The sequence below is a fragment of the Rhamphochromis sp. 'chilingali' genome (assembly GCF_963969265.1).
Source record: "Rhamphochromis sp. 'chilingali' genome assembly, chromosome: 7".
Classification (NCBI taxonomy): Eukaryota; Metazoa; Chordata; class Actinopteri; order Cichliformes; family Cichlidae; genus Rhamphochromis; species Rhamphochromis sp. 'chilingali'.
In genome coordinates this window covers 38,768,177-38,781,575 of record NC_137934.1, presented here as the reverse complement: position 1 = coordinate 38,781,575, position 13,399 = coordinate 38,768,177, and the positions used below count along the sequence as shown (strand labels likewise).

The window sequence follows — 13,399 nt, the reverse complement described above, 5'->3', positions numbered from 1 at the left end:
AGGAGGTAATTATGTGTCTTAAAAACGCCTTAAAAGCAACAATTTATTGTGGTGATTATAAGAAAAACAAAAACAAGCTGACAGTATCTTTAGCAGACCATTGCTGCTCACCAGATTTAGATATGATCTTAAAATAGCACTTTGTAACTTTTTGACTTTTAAAAATCAGTTTTAGACTCCTTTTGATGCCGGACTGTACATTAATGTTTTTAGTTTGTAGGACTAACCAGTAACTAAATTGTTTGTGGGGTTTTTTAATATTTGTTTTCATTTTAAGGCCAGCGATCCAGGGCAGCACGGTGGCACGGTGGTTAGCACTGTTGCCGCACAGCAAGAAGGTCCTGAGTTCAATTCCACCATCAGGCCGGGGTCTTTCTGTGTGGAGTTTGCATGTTCTCCCCGTGTCTGCGTGGGTTCCCTCCGGGTACTCCGGCTTCCTCCCACTGTCCAAAGACATGCAGCTTGTGGGGATAGGTTAATTGGATAATCCAAATTGCCACTAGGTGTGAATGTGAGTATGAATGGTTGTCTGTCCTTGTGTGTTAGCCCTGCGACAGACTGGCGACCTGTCCAGGGTGTACCCCGCCTCTCGCCCTATGACAGCTGGGATTGGCTCCAGCACCACCACCCTCAACTCCTTCACCTGTGGTTTCACAACCAGTTCCAAGACAACTTGTACAAGCCACCAATACCAGCATGTTTGTACGTGTTCTAACCCTCCTGGAAGACATTAAGGAGACTCAGAGGATCCACAGTCGAATGCTACAGTCTCTCCTCAGTGCAATGAAGTAGTGGAAGGTGAGCTCCACAAAAGTTGCTGTTTTTGAAAATAAAATAGATAAAATAAAAGAAGTGATGTCATTTTCGCGGAAATGTAGTTTTTTTTTTTTTTACCATCAGGGCCTCATGAGCTTATACTGGTGTTTTTAAAAGTTATCTTTGACTTTATGACTTTCGGTGTCGTTTCTGGGATGCTTAGGACTCATACTGCACTGCTGGAAATAGTTTATTTTGATGCATATGCTGCTTTTTTGCAAACTTTCAGTATAGTATTTATTTTCGTTTTTCCTGCAGTATATAAAAATTGGTGTATTTCAAAAATAAAACTATGAAGACACTCAAAATAAATTTCCTGTGGTGGGAAACTATTTTGTGCAACTTTTTTGTATTTACAGTTTTGAGGGATAAGCCTCTTAAATTTCTCTAACTAGAAATATATGTTAAAAAAGCAAAAACGATTTTCAAATTTTTGGGAGTTTATTGCACTTTTTTGCAATTTATGTAATTATTATTCACTTAATGCAGACATATTATTAAAATCTGGGCTATAATGGTTGTTTTGATGTATAGCAACTTGAAATGCTCCCAAAAATGGCTCCACAGCATGTAAAAATAGAATATAAGCTCTGGCAGACTTGGTTCTATGGTAAGTCTTAAAGGGTTAATGTTTCCATTAGCACTGAGAACTGTGTTGGTTGTCATGGTTTCTGTCAGTTAGGAGCAATGGTTGATATTTAAAATAACATGGATACCAATGTTTTATCTTTTTACTGTCATTCTCTCTCTGTGCAGTAGAATCATAAATCTTTATCATAGTAAGTTACTGTTTTAGTCTTTCAGCCCTTCACCAAACTGTCTTCACATGATAAGAGCCTCTGTCCTGTAGACGACTGAAGGTAAGGAGCTCAAGACTGATGGGACAAGATGAAAAAATCAACCTGTTTCCTGCCTCTGGCCCTTATCCTGATGAATTTGGTAAAAAGAAACAATGCCTCAGAGTATCCATCAGTTATTCAGCTAATGTATGTGCAGAACAGTGTAATTAATGAGCCCTGCTGCACAGATCGTGTCTCTCTTGGACATATTTTCTACTATTCAGTTAACTTTGGATTTAAAAGTAAAATCAGAAATCTGAACTAAATGTAGAAGAATGTAACAAATGGTTTGTCAGTGTGAGGCAGAGTGATGAGGGAGCCCCATGCCAGAAAAAGCCAAACAGGGGGAAGGTGTATCTGTTCCGTCTTTTTACGTGCTTATAACTCTTGATTTTCTGCCACCTTTTTTCTCTCTGGTGTGGATTACTTGAAGCCAACTCGTGAGGATTAAAAGGATACTGTGTTTCTACTGAAAGATATGGTGGCTTACGATGAAGTGGGTAGCTTGGTGCCTATCAAACGGACTCTGCAAGTGACAGACTGCCAGAACCAGGCCAACAAGGAGTTAGAGGTGAGATGGCTGAAACTTTACTCTGTAAATGTTTGACCAGAGCTGCTGGAAATGAAGTCATAGTGTTATGATAGAATAACTGCACGACTAACCTCCCCTTCTGTTTTTGCCTCCTTCTGCAGGAACCCAGCAACAAGCACGTCCGTTCTCTCGGCAGGGTGACGTCGCTAGCCAACCTCATTTCTCCGGTAAAGAATGGGGTCTTCCGGCGCTTCGCCCAAACCATCAAGGTAAGCGCTCACGGCATCCAATGGAAACACAGCGCATTGGGGGGACAGGGACATCCCTTTCAACATGTCTGACATGTGGTGTTCTTTCTTTCTGAAGGCCTCTTTCTGGGGCGATGGCAAGTTGCCAGGCATGCCCCAGAAGCCTTGCAGCAAGGCAGCGGCCCCCACACCACCTAAAAGGAGGAACAGCACCTTATGGTCCGAGACATTAGACATCCACCAGAAAGGAACTTTCTCCACCAAAGAGATCAAGCGGCAAGAGGTGAGTCCAGGAGTCCAGGCAGGGATGAATTCTACATGCTTGCTAGACTAGTTCACATGTCTTTGTGTCAAATGGTTTAAATTGGACTAGAAGCCATTCAGCCATCTTGGCTAAGCTCACTATGGTTTAGGCTACGATGTAATGACAACCTGATTTACATGTTTACTAAAAAAACATCTGTCTGTGCCTTCTCCCATTCCTCAGGCCATATTTGAGCTGTTTCGTGGAGAACAGCATCTGATTGAGGACCTGCAGCTTGCATGCAAGGTTTGTCATTTTAAAAGCTCTGAGGCAGCGGGAGTACATATAAAGCAAACAGATTAAATCAGTCTGGCAGGCTTTGAATGCAGCGCAGCCAGGAGCTATAAAAAGACAGGGATTGTTCCTCTGTCTTTTTTTTTTTTGTACCCCTAAAACTGTTGACCAAGATATTTTTAGTAGCCGCTCCCAAAGCTCTGCCCAGATATTACTGATCACTTTGCTCCATCCACAGGCGTACCACGACCCGATGCTGAAGCTGTCCATCATGTCAGAGGAGGAGCTTACTCACATTTTCGGCAACTTGGATGCCTACATCCCACTGCACGAGGACCTTCTGGCGCAGCTCTCCAAAGCCACGGGGCCAGACAGGACCGTGGGCCAGATTGGGCAAATTGTTATTAGCTGGGTAAGTGTCTTTGACTTTTTGAGCCATCAAAAGCTTTTACGCTAGTAAAACCGTATTTTGAATTAGCAGTTAGATAAAGAGTCCCTCCTTCCTTTGCAGCTGCCCAGGCTCAATGCCTACAAAGACTACTGCAGTAACCAGCTGGCAGCCAAGGCGCTGCTGGACCAGAAGAAGCAAGACCCACGTGTGCAGGACTTCCTGCAGCGGTGCCTCGAGTCACCTTTTAGTCGGAAACTGGACCTGTGGAGCTTCCTGGACATTCCCAGATCCCGCCTGGTCAAGTACCCCCTACTGCTCAAGGAAATCCTGAGACACACTCCAGCAGAACACCCCGATGCTGCCAGCCTGCAGGAAGCTGTAAGTCCAGGAGACAAACTGGTTCAACACACTGATCCATCATAGTGCCTCTCCCATGTAATAATTAGGCTGCTTGTGTGTTCAGATCACTGTCATCCAGGGAGTTTTGTCTGACATCAACAAGAAGAAAGGGGAGTCCGAGTGCCAGTACTACATCGACAAGCTGGAGTATCTGGACGACAGGCAGAGGGACGCTCGCATCGAACAGTGCAAGAGTCTTCTGTGTCACGGGGAGCTGCGCAACAAGAGCGGCACGGTGAGCACAGCGCACACTTCCAAGTCGTCCTTCGGTGCTTCTCTTTGCATGTTAACACGAGGCTGCCGTCCCACATGAGGCGGGCTATGTGCTCAGATGATGCTCTGGTTTGAAAGTTTCTGTTTTTCCTGGAAATTCTTTCAGAAGCTGCACGTGTTCCTGTTCACCGACCTGCTGATCCTGACCCGCCCCGTCACCAGGAACGAGCGCCAGTGCTTCCAGGTGTACCGGCAGCCAATCGCAGTGCAGGATCTGGTGCTGGAGGACCTGCAAGATGGCGATGTCAGAATGGGCGGCTTTTTCAGAGGAGCCTTCAGCAATGCAGACAAAGGTAAGGCTCGTCCCAGAAAGTGTCCGCTAGTAGCCTGAGCAGCACTTTGCCCCCGTTCCTAATGACGCTCTCTGCTTTCTCTGCAGCCAAGAACATTTTCCGGGTACGTTCCCAAGACCCGAGCCAGGCACAGTCACACACTCTGCAGGTCAACGACGTCTTCCACAAGCAGCAGTGGCTCAACTGCCTCCGTAGTGCCATTGCCGTCCACCAGCCTCTGAGCGAGCCCTCCAGCCCCAGCCCGCCTACAGGCAGCGTCCGTTCCAAGCGCCGCCCTTCCTCCGTTTCTGCCATCATCCACATGGAGGAAGCAGACGAGAACTACCCGCAGCCAGGCTCTCAGTCGGCCCCCGCCTCACTGTGCAACAGCCCCACCACTGCGTCCCCTTCGCCTCGCTCCCCGCCATCGTCCACGACGTCCGTGTCATCGACGTCATCCTCACCCACGACACATAAAACCAAAAAGGACAAGAAGGCTCTGTGTTCTTTAGGGAAGAGAAAAGAGACGATGGTGTGAGGTGGAGCGTTGGTAGAGAACGTGGATGGACCTCTTTGTTTTTCCTGTACATAAAACAGCACAGCACATTTATGAGTGTCTGCGTGTTATTACAGCAGTGTTCTGTTACTGTCCTCCTTGGCAGCTATTTACCTTACTCCTCCATCCAAGTGCATCCCATAGAGACACAGTATTCTGGAGGGGGGTGCACGTGGTTCAGCTCTAAAAGGGAAGCATGACAAGAAGTAAACCCACGGTTCACACTCGGTGTGGCCAGTTTGCTGAGTTCTTGAAGAAAGAGTTGGTGCATCAGATCCTGTTTACTATAAAGTTCATATTTAAACATTCTTTTAGACCTTTCTTTGGGGGATAATACACTTTATATTTTCAGATCTATCCTAGTATTGTTTTAGGTATTGTAAAGCAGCAGAGTTTTAGCTGTTAGGGCAGGTTTTTGAACATTTGCCGATGTCAAGGTGAAAGACAAAAAGCCGACCCCTAAAAAGGTGAGGTGTACCACACAAACAGATTTCTGTCATAGTTGGGTTTTTAGACTGAGCAGAAGATGTCTTATTTTTATACATTCCTTAAATAACAGATGCTAGAAGCCAGATATTATTTTATTTTATTTACTACAGAGGCATTAATTTCATTCCAGAACAGATGATATGTCAGCAAAAAACCGTGATGAACTCATATCGCAGACGAGATGATGAGTTTTGTTTAAGACAAAATTTTGAACTGAGCCACGTTGATTTCTTAAAAAGCTGATTCCTGAGAATGAGGCGGATCACTTTTCAGTGTAGGATCTTGCATGGAGCTTTAGTTGTGGACGCCGCTTGCACCTGAAGAGGCGGCATGATGTATGCAACTGTCCCGAGGGATGGGACTGAGCGACGATGAAAGTTGTTGAAGGCAGAAGAGAACGAAGACGAGAACGATTAGGAAGTGAAACGCTCAGTGTGACATGTGTAACTCCCATCAACAGTATTTCCTGCTTCCCATTTGAAACCTTCCTGGGTAAACTGAAAAAGATTGTGCGGAGGCCTCATAAACCTGTGGAACAAATTGTCAAGCGCGTCTATGAGACGCAAAGTATTCAGAAGAAAAGAGAGGATGTCTGTTCCCGCTCCTCTTAAACGGCTTCATAAGTCTGGACCAATAACAAGTGATCTTGGAACTTTTAAGCAGTACAGAAAATACACTGATGGACAGACATGTGTTTCTTGCTCCATGGGAGATAACTGTTTCAATGTAGGGGGAACAATTCTTATTGTGGCAAACATTTTACAGGATTGCCAAGTTGTCAAAGCACTGTGTCAGGTCTTTGAAAACTGTAATGCCTTTTTCAGCTATCCATTGGACTCAACATGCCTTGGAATTTACTTTGTTTCAAATCTGTCTAAACAAATGAATCTTGTATTACTTGATGAATTAAAACAGAAAATGGTGCTTTTGCCACTGAAGTCTGGATATGTGGCATTGCCACTGCTGTACTAGTTGGCTTCTTTTTGCTTTCTCACCAGCATGCTACCATTTGCAGTTGTTGATTTTCTGGATGGTGGAGGTGCATCCATAATTCCTTGCAAGTGGTTTACAGGACCAGCGGAAGATTCTTGTTTCTGGCCACCAGGGAGAGTCAATATCAATAAGGATGGAGTTACTCCAGATGCAAACTGGTCACAGTACAGAGTTCGCATCTTGGGGAAAGCTGGTAAGAAGCATTTTTGTTTATTGCTACCAAATATTCTGTCATTAAAGACAGAACAAAAAATTTCCCTGTAATTTCACTAACAACATTTTGTTGATGTATGTCAAAAATTTACAGAAAACTATGAAAATCCCAGGGTGAAACTGCGGAGGTCTGAAGCAACCTCTGATCTGCAGACTGAGTCAGATTCTGGAAGCAGATTGGGAAAAGGGAAGCGGAAAAGGAGGTAATTATGTGTCTTAAAAACGCCTTAAAAGCAACAATTTATTGTGGTGATTATAAGAAAAACAAAAACAAGCTGACAGTATCTTTAGCAGACCATTGCTGCTCACCAGATTTAGATATGATCTTAAAATAGCACTTTGTAACTTTTTGACTTTTAAAAATCAGTTTTAGACTCCTTTTGATGCCGGACTGTACATTAATGTTTTTAGTTTGTAGGACTAACCAGTAATTAAATTGTTTGTGGGGTTTTTTAATATTTTTTTCATTTTAAGGCCAGTGATCCAGGGCAGCACGGTGGCACGGTGGTTAGCACTGTTGCCGCACAGCAAGAAGGTCCTGAGTTCAATTCCACCATCAGGCCGGGGTCTTTCTGTGTGGAGTTTGCATGTTCTCTCCGTGTCTGCGTGGGTTCCCTCCGGGTACTCCGGCTTCCTCCCACTGTCCAAAGACATGCAGCTTGTGGGGATAGGTTAATTGGATAATCCAAATTGCCACTAGGTGTGAATGTGAGTATGAATGGTTGTCTGTCCTTGTGTGTTAGCCCTGCGACAGACTGGCGACCTGTCCAGGGTGTACCCCGCCTCTCGCCCTATGACAGCTGGGATTGGCTCCAGCACCCCCCACGACCCTGAAAAGGATAAGCGGAAGCGAATGAATGGATGGATGATCCAGTTAAGCTCGGATGAGGATTGGGACAAGGCTGCAGAACAGCCAGAGACCTCATCACCATCAGCAATGGAGAATAGACATTCAAGTGAAACTCCCCACCAGAACGTCACTCATCCATTTGTTCAGCTACCACCACCCTCAACTCCTTCACCTGTGGTTTCACAACCAGTTCCAAGACAACTTGTACAAGCCACCAATACCAGCATGTTTGTACGTGTTCTAACCCTCCTGGAAGACTTTAAGGAGACTCAGAGGATCTACAGTCTCTCCTCAGTGCAATGAAGTAGTGGAAGGTGAGCTCCACAAAAGTTGCTGTTTTTGAAAATAAAATAGATAAAATAAAAGAAGTGATGTCATTTTCGCGGAAATGTAGTTTTTTTTTTTTTTACCATCAGGGCCTCATGAGCTTATACTGGTGTTTTTAAAAGTTATCTTTGACTTTATGACTTTCGGTGTCGTTTCTGGGATGCTTAGGACTCATACTGCACTGCTGGAAATAGTTTATTTTGATGCATATGCTGCTTTTTTGCAAACTTTCAGTATAGTATTTATTTTCGTTTTTCCTGCAGTATATAAAAATTGGTGTATTTCAAAAATAAAACTATGAAGACACTCAAAATAAATTTCCTGTGGTGGGAAACTATTTTGTGCAACTTTTTTGTATTTACAGTTTTGAGGGATAAGCCTCTTAAATTTCTCTAACTAGAAATATATGTTAAAAAAGCAAAAACGATTTTCAAATTTTTGGGAGTTTATTGCACTTTTTTGCAATTTATGTAATTACTATGCACTTAATGCAGACATATTATTAAAATCTGGGCTATAATGGTTGTATTGATGTATAGCAACTTGAAATGCTCCCAAAAATGGCTCCACAGCATGTAAAAATAGAATATAAGCTCTGGCGGACTTGGTTCTATGGTAAGTCTTAAAGGGTTAATGTTTCCATTAGCACTGAGAACTGTGTTGGTTGTCATGGTTTCTGTCAGTTAGGAGCAATGGTTGATATTTAAAATAACATGGATACCAATGTTTTATCTTTTTACTGTCATTCTCTCTCTGTGCAGTAGAATCATAAATCTTTATCATAGTAAGTTACTGTTTTAGTCTTTCAGCCCTTCACCAAACTGTCTTCACATGATAAGAGCCTCTGTCCTGTAGACGACTGAAGGTAAGGAGCTCAAGACTGATGGGACAAGATGAAAAAATCAACCTGTTTCCTGCCTCTGGCCCTTATCCTGATGAATTTGGTAAAAAGAAACAATGCCTCAGAGTATCCATCAGTTATTCAGCTAATGTATGTGCAGAACAGTGTAATTAATGAGCCCTGCTGCACAGATCGTGTCTCTCTTGGACATATTTTCTACTATTCAGTTAACTTTGGATTTAAAAGTAAAATCAGAAATCTGAACTAAATGTAGAAGAATGTAACAAATGGTTTGTCAGTGTGAGGCAGAGTGATGAGGGAGCCCCATGCCAGAAAAAGCCAAACAGGGGGAAGGTGTATCTGTTCCGTCTTTTTACGTGCTTATAACTCTTGATTTTCTGCCACCTTTTTTCTCTCTGGTGTGGATTACTTGAAGCCAACTCGTGAGGATTAAAAGGATACTGTGTTTCTACTGAAAGATATGGTGGCTTACGATGAAGTGGGTAGCTTGGTGTCTATCAAACGGACTCTGCAAGTGACAGACTGCCAGAACCAGGCCAACAAGGAGTTAGAGGTGAGATGGCTGAAACTTTACTCTGTAAATGTTTGACCAGAGCTGCTGGAAATGAAGTCATAGTGTTATGATAGAATAACTGCACGACTAAGCTCCCCTTCTGTTTTTGCCTCCTTCTGCAGGAACCCAGCAACAAGCACGTCCGTTCTCTCGGCAGGGTGACGTCGCTAGCCAACCTCATTTCTCCGGTAAAGAATGGGGTCTTCCGGCGCTTCGCCCAAACCATCAAGGTAAGCGCTCACGGCATCCAATGGAAACACAGCGCATTGGGGGGACAGGGACATCCCTTTCAACATGTCTGACATGTGGTGTTCTTTCTTTCTGAAGGCCTCTTTCTGGGGCGATGGCAAGTTGCCAGGCATGCCCCAGAAGCCTTGCAGCAAGGCAGCGGCCCCCACACCACCTAAAAGGAGGAACAGCACCTTATGGTCCGAGACATTAGACATCCACCAGAAAGGAACTTTCTCCACCAAAGAGATCAAGCGGCAAGAGGTGAGTCCAGGAGTCCAGACAGGGATGAATTCTACATGCTTGCTAGACTAGTTCACATGTCTTTGTGTCAAATGGTTTAAATTGGACTAGAAGCCATTCAGCCATCTTGGCTAAGCTCACTATGGTTTAGGCTACGATGTAATGACAACCTGATTTACATGTTTACTAAAAAAACATCTGTCTGTGCCTTCTCCCATTCCTCAGGCCATATTTGAGCTGTTTCGTGGAGAACAGCATCTGATTGAGGACCTGCAGCTTGCATGCAAGGTTTGTCATTTTAAAAGCTCTGAGGCAGCGGGAGTACATATAAAGCAAACAGATTAAATCAGTCTGGCAGGCTTTGAATGCAGCGCAGCCAGGAGCTATAAAAAGACAGGGATTGTTCCTCTGTCTTTTTTTTTTTTGTACCCCTAAAACTGTTGACCAAGATATTTTTAGTAGCCGCTCCCAAAGCTCTGCCCAGATATTACTGATCACTTTGCTCCATCCACAGGCGTACCACGACCCGATGCTGAAGCTGTCCATCATGTCAGAGGAGGAGCTTACTCACATTTTCGGCAACTTGGATGCCTACATCCCACTGCACGAGGACCTTCTGGCGCAGCTCTCCAAAGCCACGGGGCCAGACAGGACCGTGGGCCAGATTGGGCAAATTGTTATTAGCTGGGTAAGTGTCTTTGACTTTTTGAGCCATCAAAAGCTTTTACGCTAGTAAAACCGTATTTTGAATTAGCAGTTAGATAAAGAGTCCCTCCTTCCTTTGCAGCTGCCCAGGCTCAATGCCTACAAAGACTACTGCAGTAACCAGCTGGCAGCCAAGGCGCTGCTGGACCAGAAGAAGCAAGACCCACGTGTGCAGGACTTCCTGCAGCGGTGCCTCGAGTCACCTTTTAGTCGGAAACTGGACCTGTGGAGCTTCCTGGACATTCCCAGATCCCGCCTGGTCAAGTACCCCCTACTGCTCAAGGAAATCCTGAGACACACTCCAGCAGAACACCCCGATGCTGCCAGCCTGCAGGAAGCTGTAAGTCCAGGAGACAAACTGGTTCAACACACTGATCCATCATAGTGCCTCTCCCATGTAATAATTAGGCTGCTTGTGTGTTCAGATCACTGTCATCCAGGGAGTTTTGTCTGACATCAACAAGAAGAAAGGGGAGTCCGAGTGCCAGTACTACATCGACAAGCTGGAGTATCTGGACGACAGGCAGAGGGACGCTCGCATCGAACGGTGCAAGAGTCTTCTGTGTCACGGGGAGCTGCGCAACAAGAGCGGCACGGTGAGCACAGCGCACACTTCCAAGTCGTCCTTCGGTGCTTCTCTTTGCATGTTAACACGAGGCTGCCGTCCCACATGAGGCGGGCTATGTGCTCAGATGATGCTCTGGTTTGAAAGTTTCTGTTTTTCCTGGAAATTCTTTCAGAAGCTGCACGTGTTCCTGTTCACCGACCTGCTGATCCTGACCCGCCCCGTCACCAGGAACGAGCGCCAGTGCTTCCAGGTGTACCGGCAGCCAATCGCAGTGCAGGATCTGGTGCTGGAGGACCTGCAAGATGGCGATGTCAGAATGGGCGGCTTTTTCAGAGGAGCCTTCAGCAATGCAGACAAAGGTAAGGCTCGTCCCAGAAAGTGTCCGCTAGTAGCCTGAGCAGCACTTTGCCCCCGTTCCTAATGACGCTCTCTGCTTTCTCTGCAGCCAAGAACATTTTCCGGGTACGTTCCCAAGACCCGAGCCAGGCACAGTCACACACTCTGCAGGTCAACGACGTCTTCCACAAGCAGCAGTGGCTCAACTGCCTCCGTAGTGCCATTGCCGTCCACCAGCCTCTGAGCGAGCCCTCCAGCCCCAGCCCGCCTACAGGCAGCGTCCGTTCCAAGCGCCGCCCTTCCTCCGTTTCTGCCATCATCCACATGGAGGAAGCAGACGAGAACTACCCGCAGCCAGGCTCTCAGTCGGCCCCCGCCTCACTGTGCAACAGCCCCACCACTGCGTCCCCTTCGCCTCGCTCCCCGCCATCGTCCACGACGTCCGTGTCATCGACGTCATCCTCACCCACGACACATAAAACCAAAAAGGACAAGAAGGCTCTGTGTTCTTTAGGGAAGAGAAAAGAGACGATGGTGTGAGGTGGAGCGTTGGTAGAGAACGTGGATGGACCTCTTTGTTTTTCCTGTACATAAAACAGCACAGCACATTTATGAGTGTCTGCGTGTTATTACAGCAGTGTTCTGTTACTGTCCTCCTTGGCAGCTATTTACCTTACTCCTCCATCCAAGTGCATCCCATAGAGACACAGTATTCTGGAGGGGGGTGCACGTGGTTCAGCTCTAAAAGGGAAGCATGACAAGAAGTAAACCCACGGTTCACACTCGGTGTGGCCAGTTTGCTGAGTTCTTGAAGAAAGAGTTGGTGCATCAGATCCTGTTTACTATAAAGTTCATATTTAAACATTCTTTTAGACCTTTCTTTGGGGGATAATACACTTTATATTTTCAGATCTATCCTAGTATTGTTTTAGGTATTGTAAAGCAGCAGAGTTTTAGCTGTTAGGGCAGGTTTTTGAACATTTGCCGATGTCAAGGTGAAAGACAAAAAGCCGACCCCTAAAAAGGTGAGGTGTACCACACAAACAGATTTCTGTCATAGTTGGGTTTTTAGACTGAGCAGAAGATGTCTTATTTTTATACATTCCTTAAATAACAGATGCTAGAAGCCAGATATTATTTTATTTTATTTACTACAGAGGCATTAATTTCATTCCAGAACAGATGATATGTCAGCAAAAAACCGTGATGAACTCATATCGCAGACGAGATGATGAGTTTTGTTTAAGACAAAATTTTGAACTGAGCCACGTTGGTTTCTTAAAAAGCTGATTCCTGAGAATGAGGCGGATCACTTTTCAGTGTAGGATCTTGCATGGAGCTTTAGTTGTGGACGCCGCTTGCACCTGAAGAGGCGGCATGATGTATGCAACTGTCCCGAGGGACGGGACTGAGCGACGATGAAAGTTGTTGAAGGCAGAAGAGAACGAAGACGAGAACGATTAGGAAGTGAAACGCTCAGTGTGACATGTGTAACTCCCATCAACAGTATTTCCTGCTTCCCATTTGAAACCTTCCTGGGTAAACTGAAAAAGATTGTGCAGAGGCCTCATAAACCTGTGGAACAAATTGTCAAGCGCGTCTATGAGACGCAAAGTATTCAGAAGAAAAGAGAGGATGTCTGTTCCCTCTCCTCTTAAACGGCTTCATAAGTCTGGACCAATAACAAGTGATCTTGGAACTTTTAAGCAGTACAGAAAATACACTGATGGACAGACATGTGTTTCTTGCTCCATGGGTGTAGGTTTTGCTTATAATAACCAGTCCGCTGTAACTGTATGCCAGGCGTTTATTAGCAGCCAACATGAACGTCCGTACACTCGTAACCGGAAGTACACATCACATCTAGAGAGAACCACAGCGACACCTGCTGGAACTCTCCGTAACGGCAGCAACAGGAGGCAGTATGGACAAACATAACATTGCTGTTATCTACATCCCCCTTTTCAGTTTTTTTTTTCTTCTTCTTAATTTTGCACTTTTCAGGCAAACCCAAATCAAACAACACCACAGTGATGGAAGAACTTATCAGGTTATGGATTACACAAAATGAGGCTTCAAATATCAAATGAAATTCACAGTAATCATTGTCATAACTGCGACAAGTATGCAACAACATAACACGAGATAAAACACATTTCAAAACAGAA

The 13,399-nt window shown here is 45.0% G+C and overlaps 2 protein-coding genes across 2 annotated transcripts; both read left to right on the top strand.

Annotated features, from left to right (window-relative positions):
* The first annotated feature begins 1,948 nt into the window (after window positions 1-1,948).
* On the top strand, window positions 1,949-5,409 carry LOC308399607 (neuroepithelial cell-transforming gene 1 protein-like). The gene is made up of 9 exons (XM_080886973.1): window positions 1,949-2,226; window positions 2,349-2,456; window positions 2,554-2,718; window positions 2,923-2,985; window positions 3,212-3,385; window positions 3,485-3,742; window positions 3,828-3,998; window positions 4,143-4,329; window positions 4,416-5,409. The coding sequence occupies exons 1-9, from the start codon at window positions 2,134-2,136 to the stop codon at window positions 4,844-4,846; spliced, it is 1,650 nt and encodes a 549-aa protein (XP_080743099.1). The 5' UTR covers window positions 1,949-2,133; the 3' UTR covers window positions 4,847-5,409.
* Window positions 5,410-9,058: 3,649 nt separating this feature from the next.
* Window positions 9,059-12,400, top strand: LOC308400360 (neuroepithelial cell-transforming gene 1 protein-like; the record flags this gene model as incomplete). The annotated part of the gene is made up of 9 exons (XM_080888004.1): window positions 9,059-9,151; window positions 9,274-9,381; window positions 9,479-9,643; window positions 9,848-9,910; window positions 10,137-10,310; window positions 10,410-10,667; window positions 10,753-10,923; window positions 11,068-11,254; window positions 11,341-12,400. 9 exons carry the CDS (start codon window positions 9,059-9,061, stop codon window positions 11,769-11,771), a joined length of 1,650 nt encoding a protein of 549 aa, XP_080744130.1. The 3' UTR covers window positions 11,772-12,400.
* Window positions 12,401-13,399: the final 999 nt, after the last annotated feature.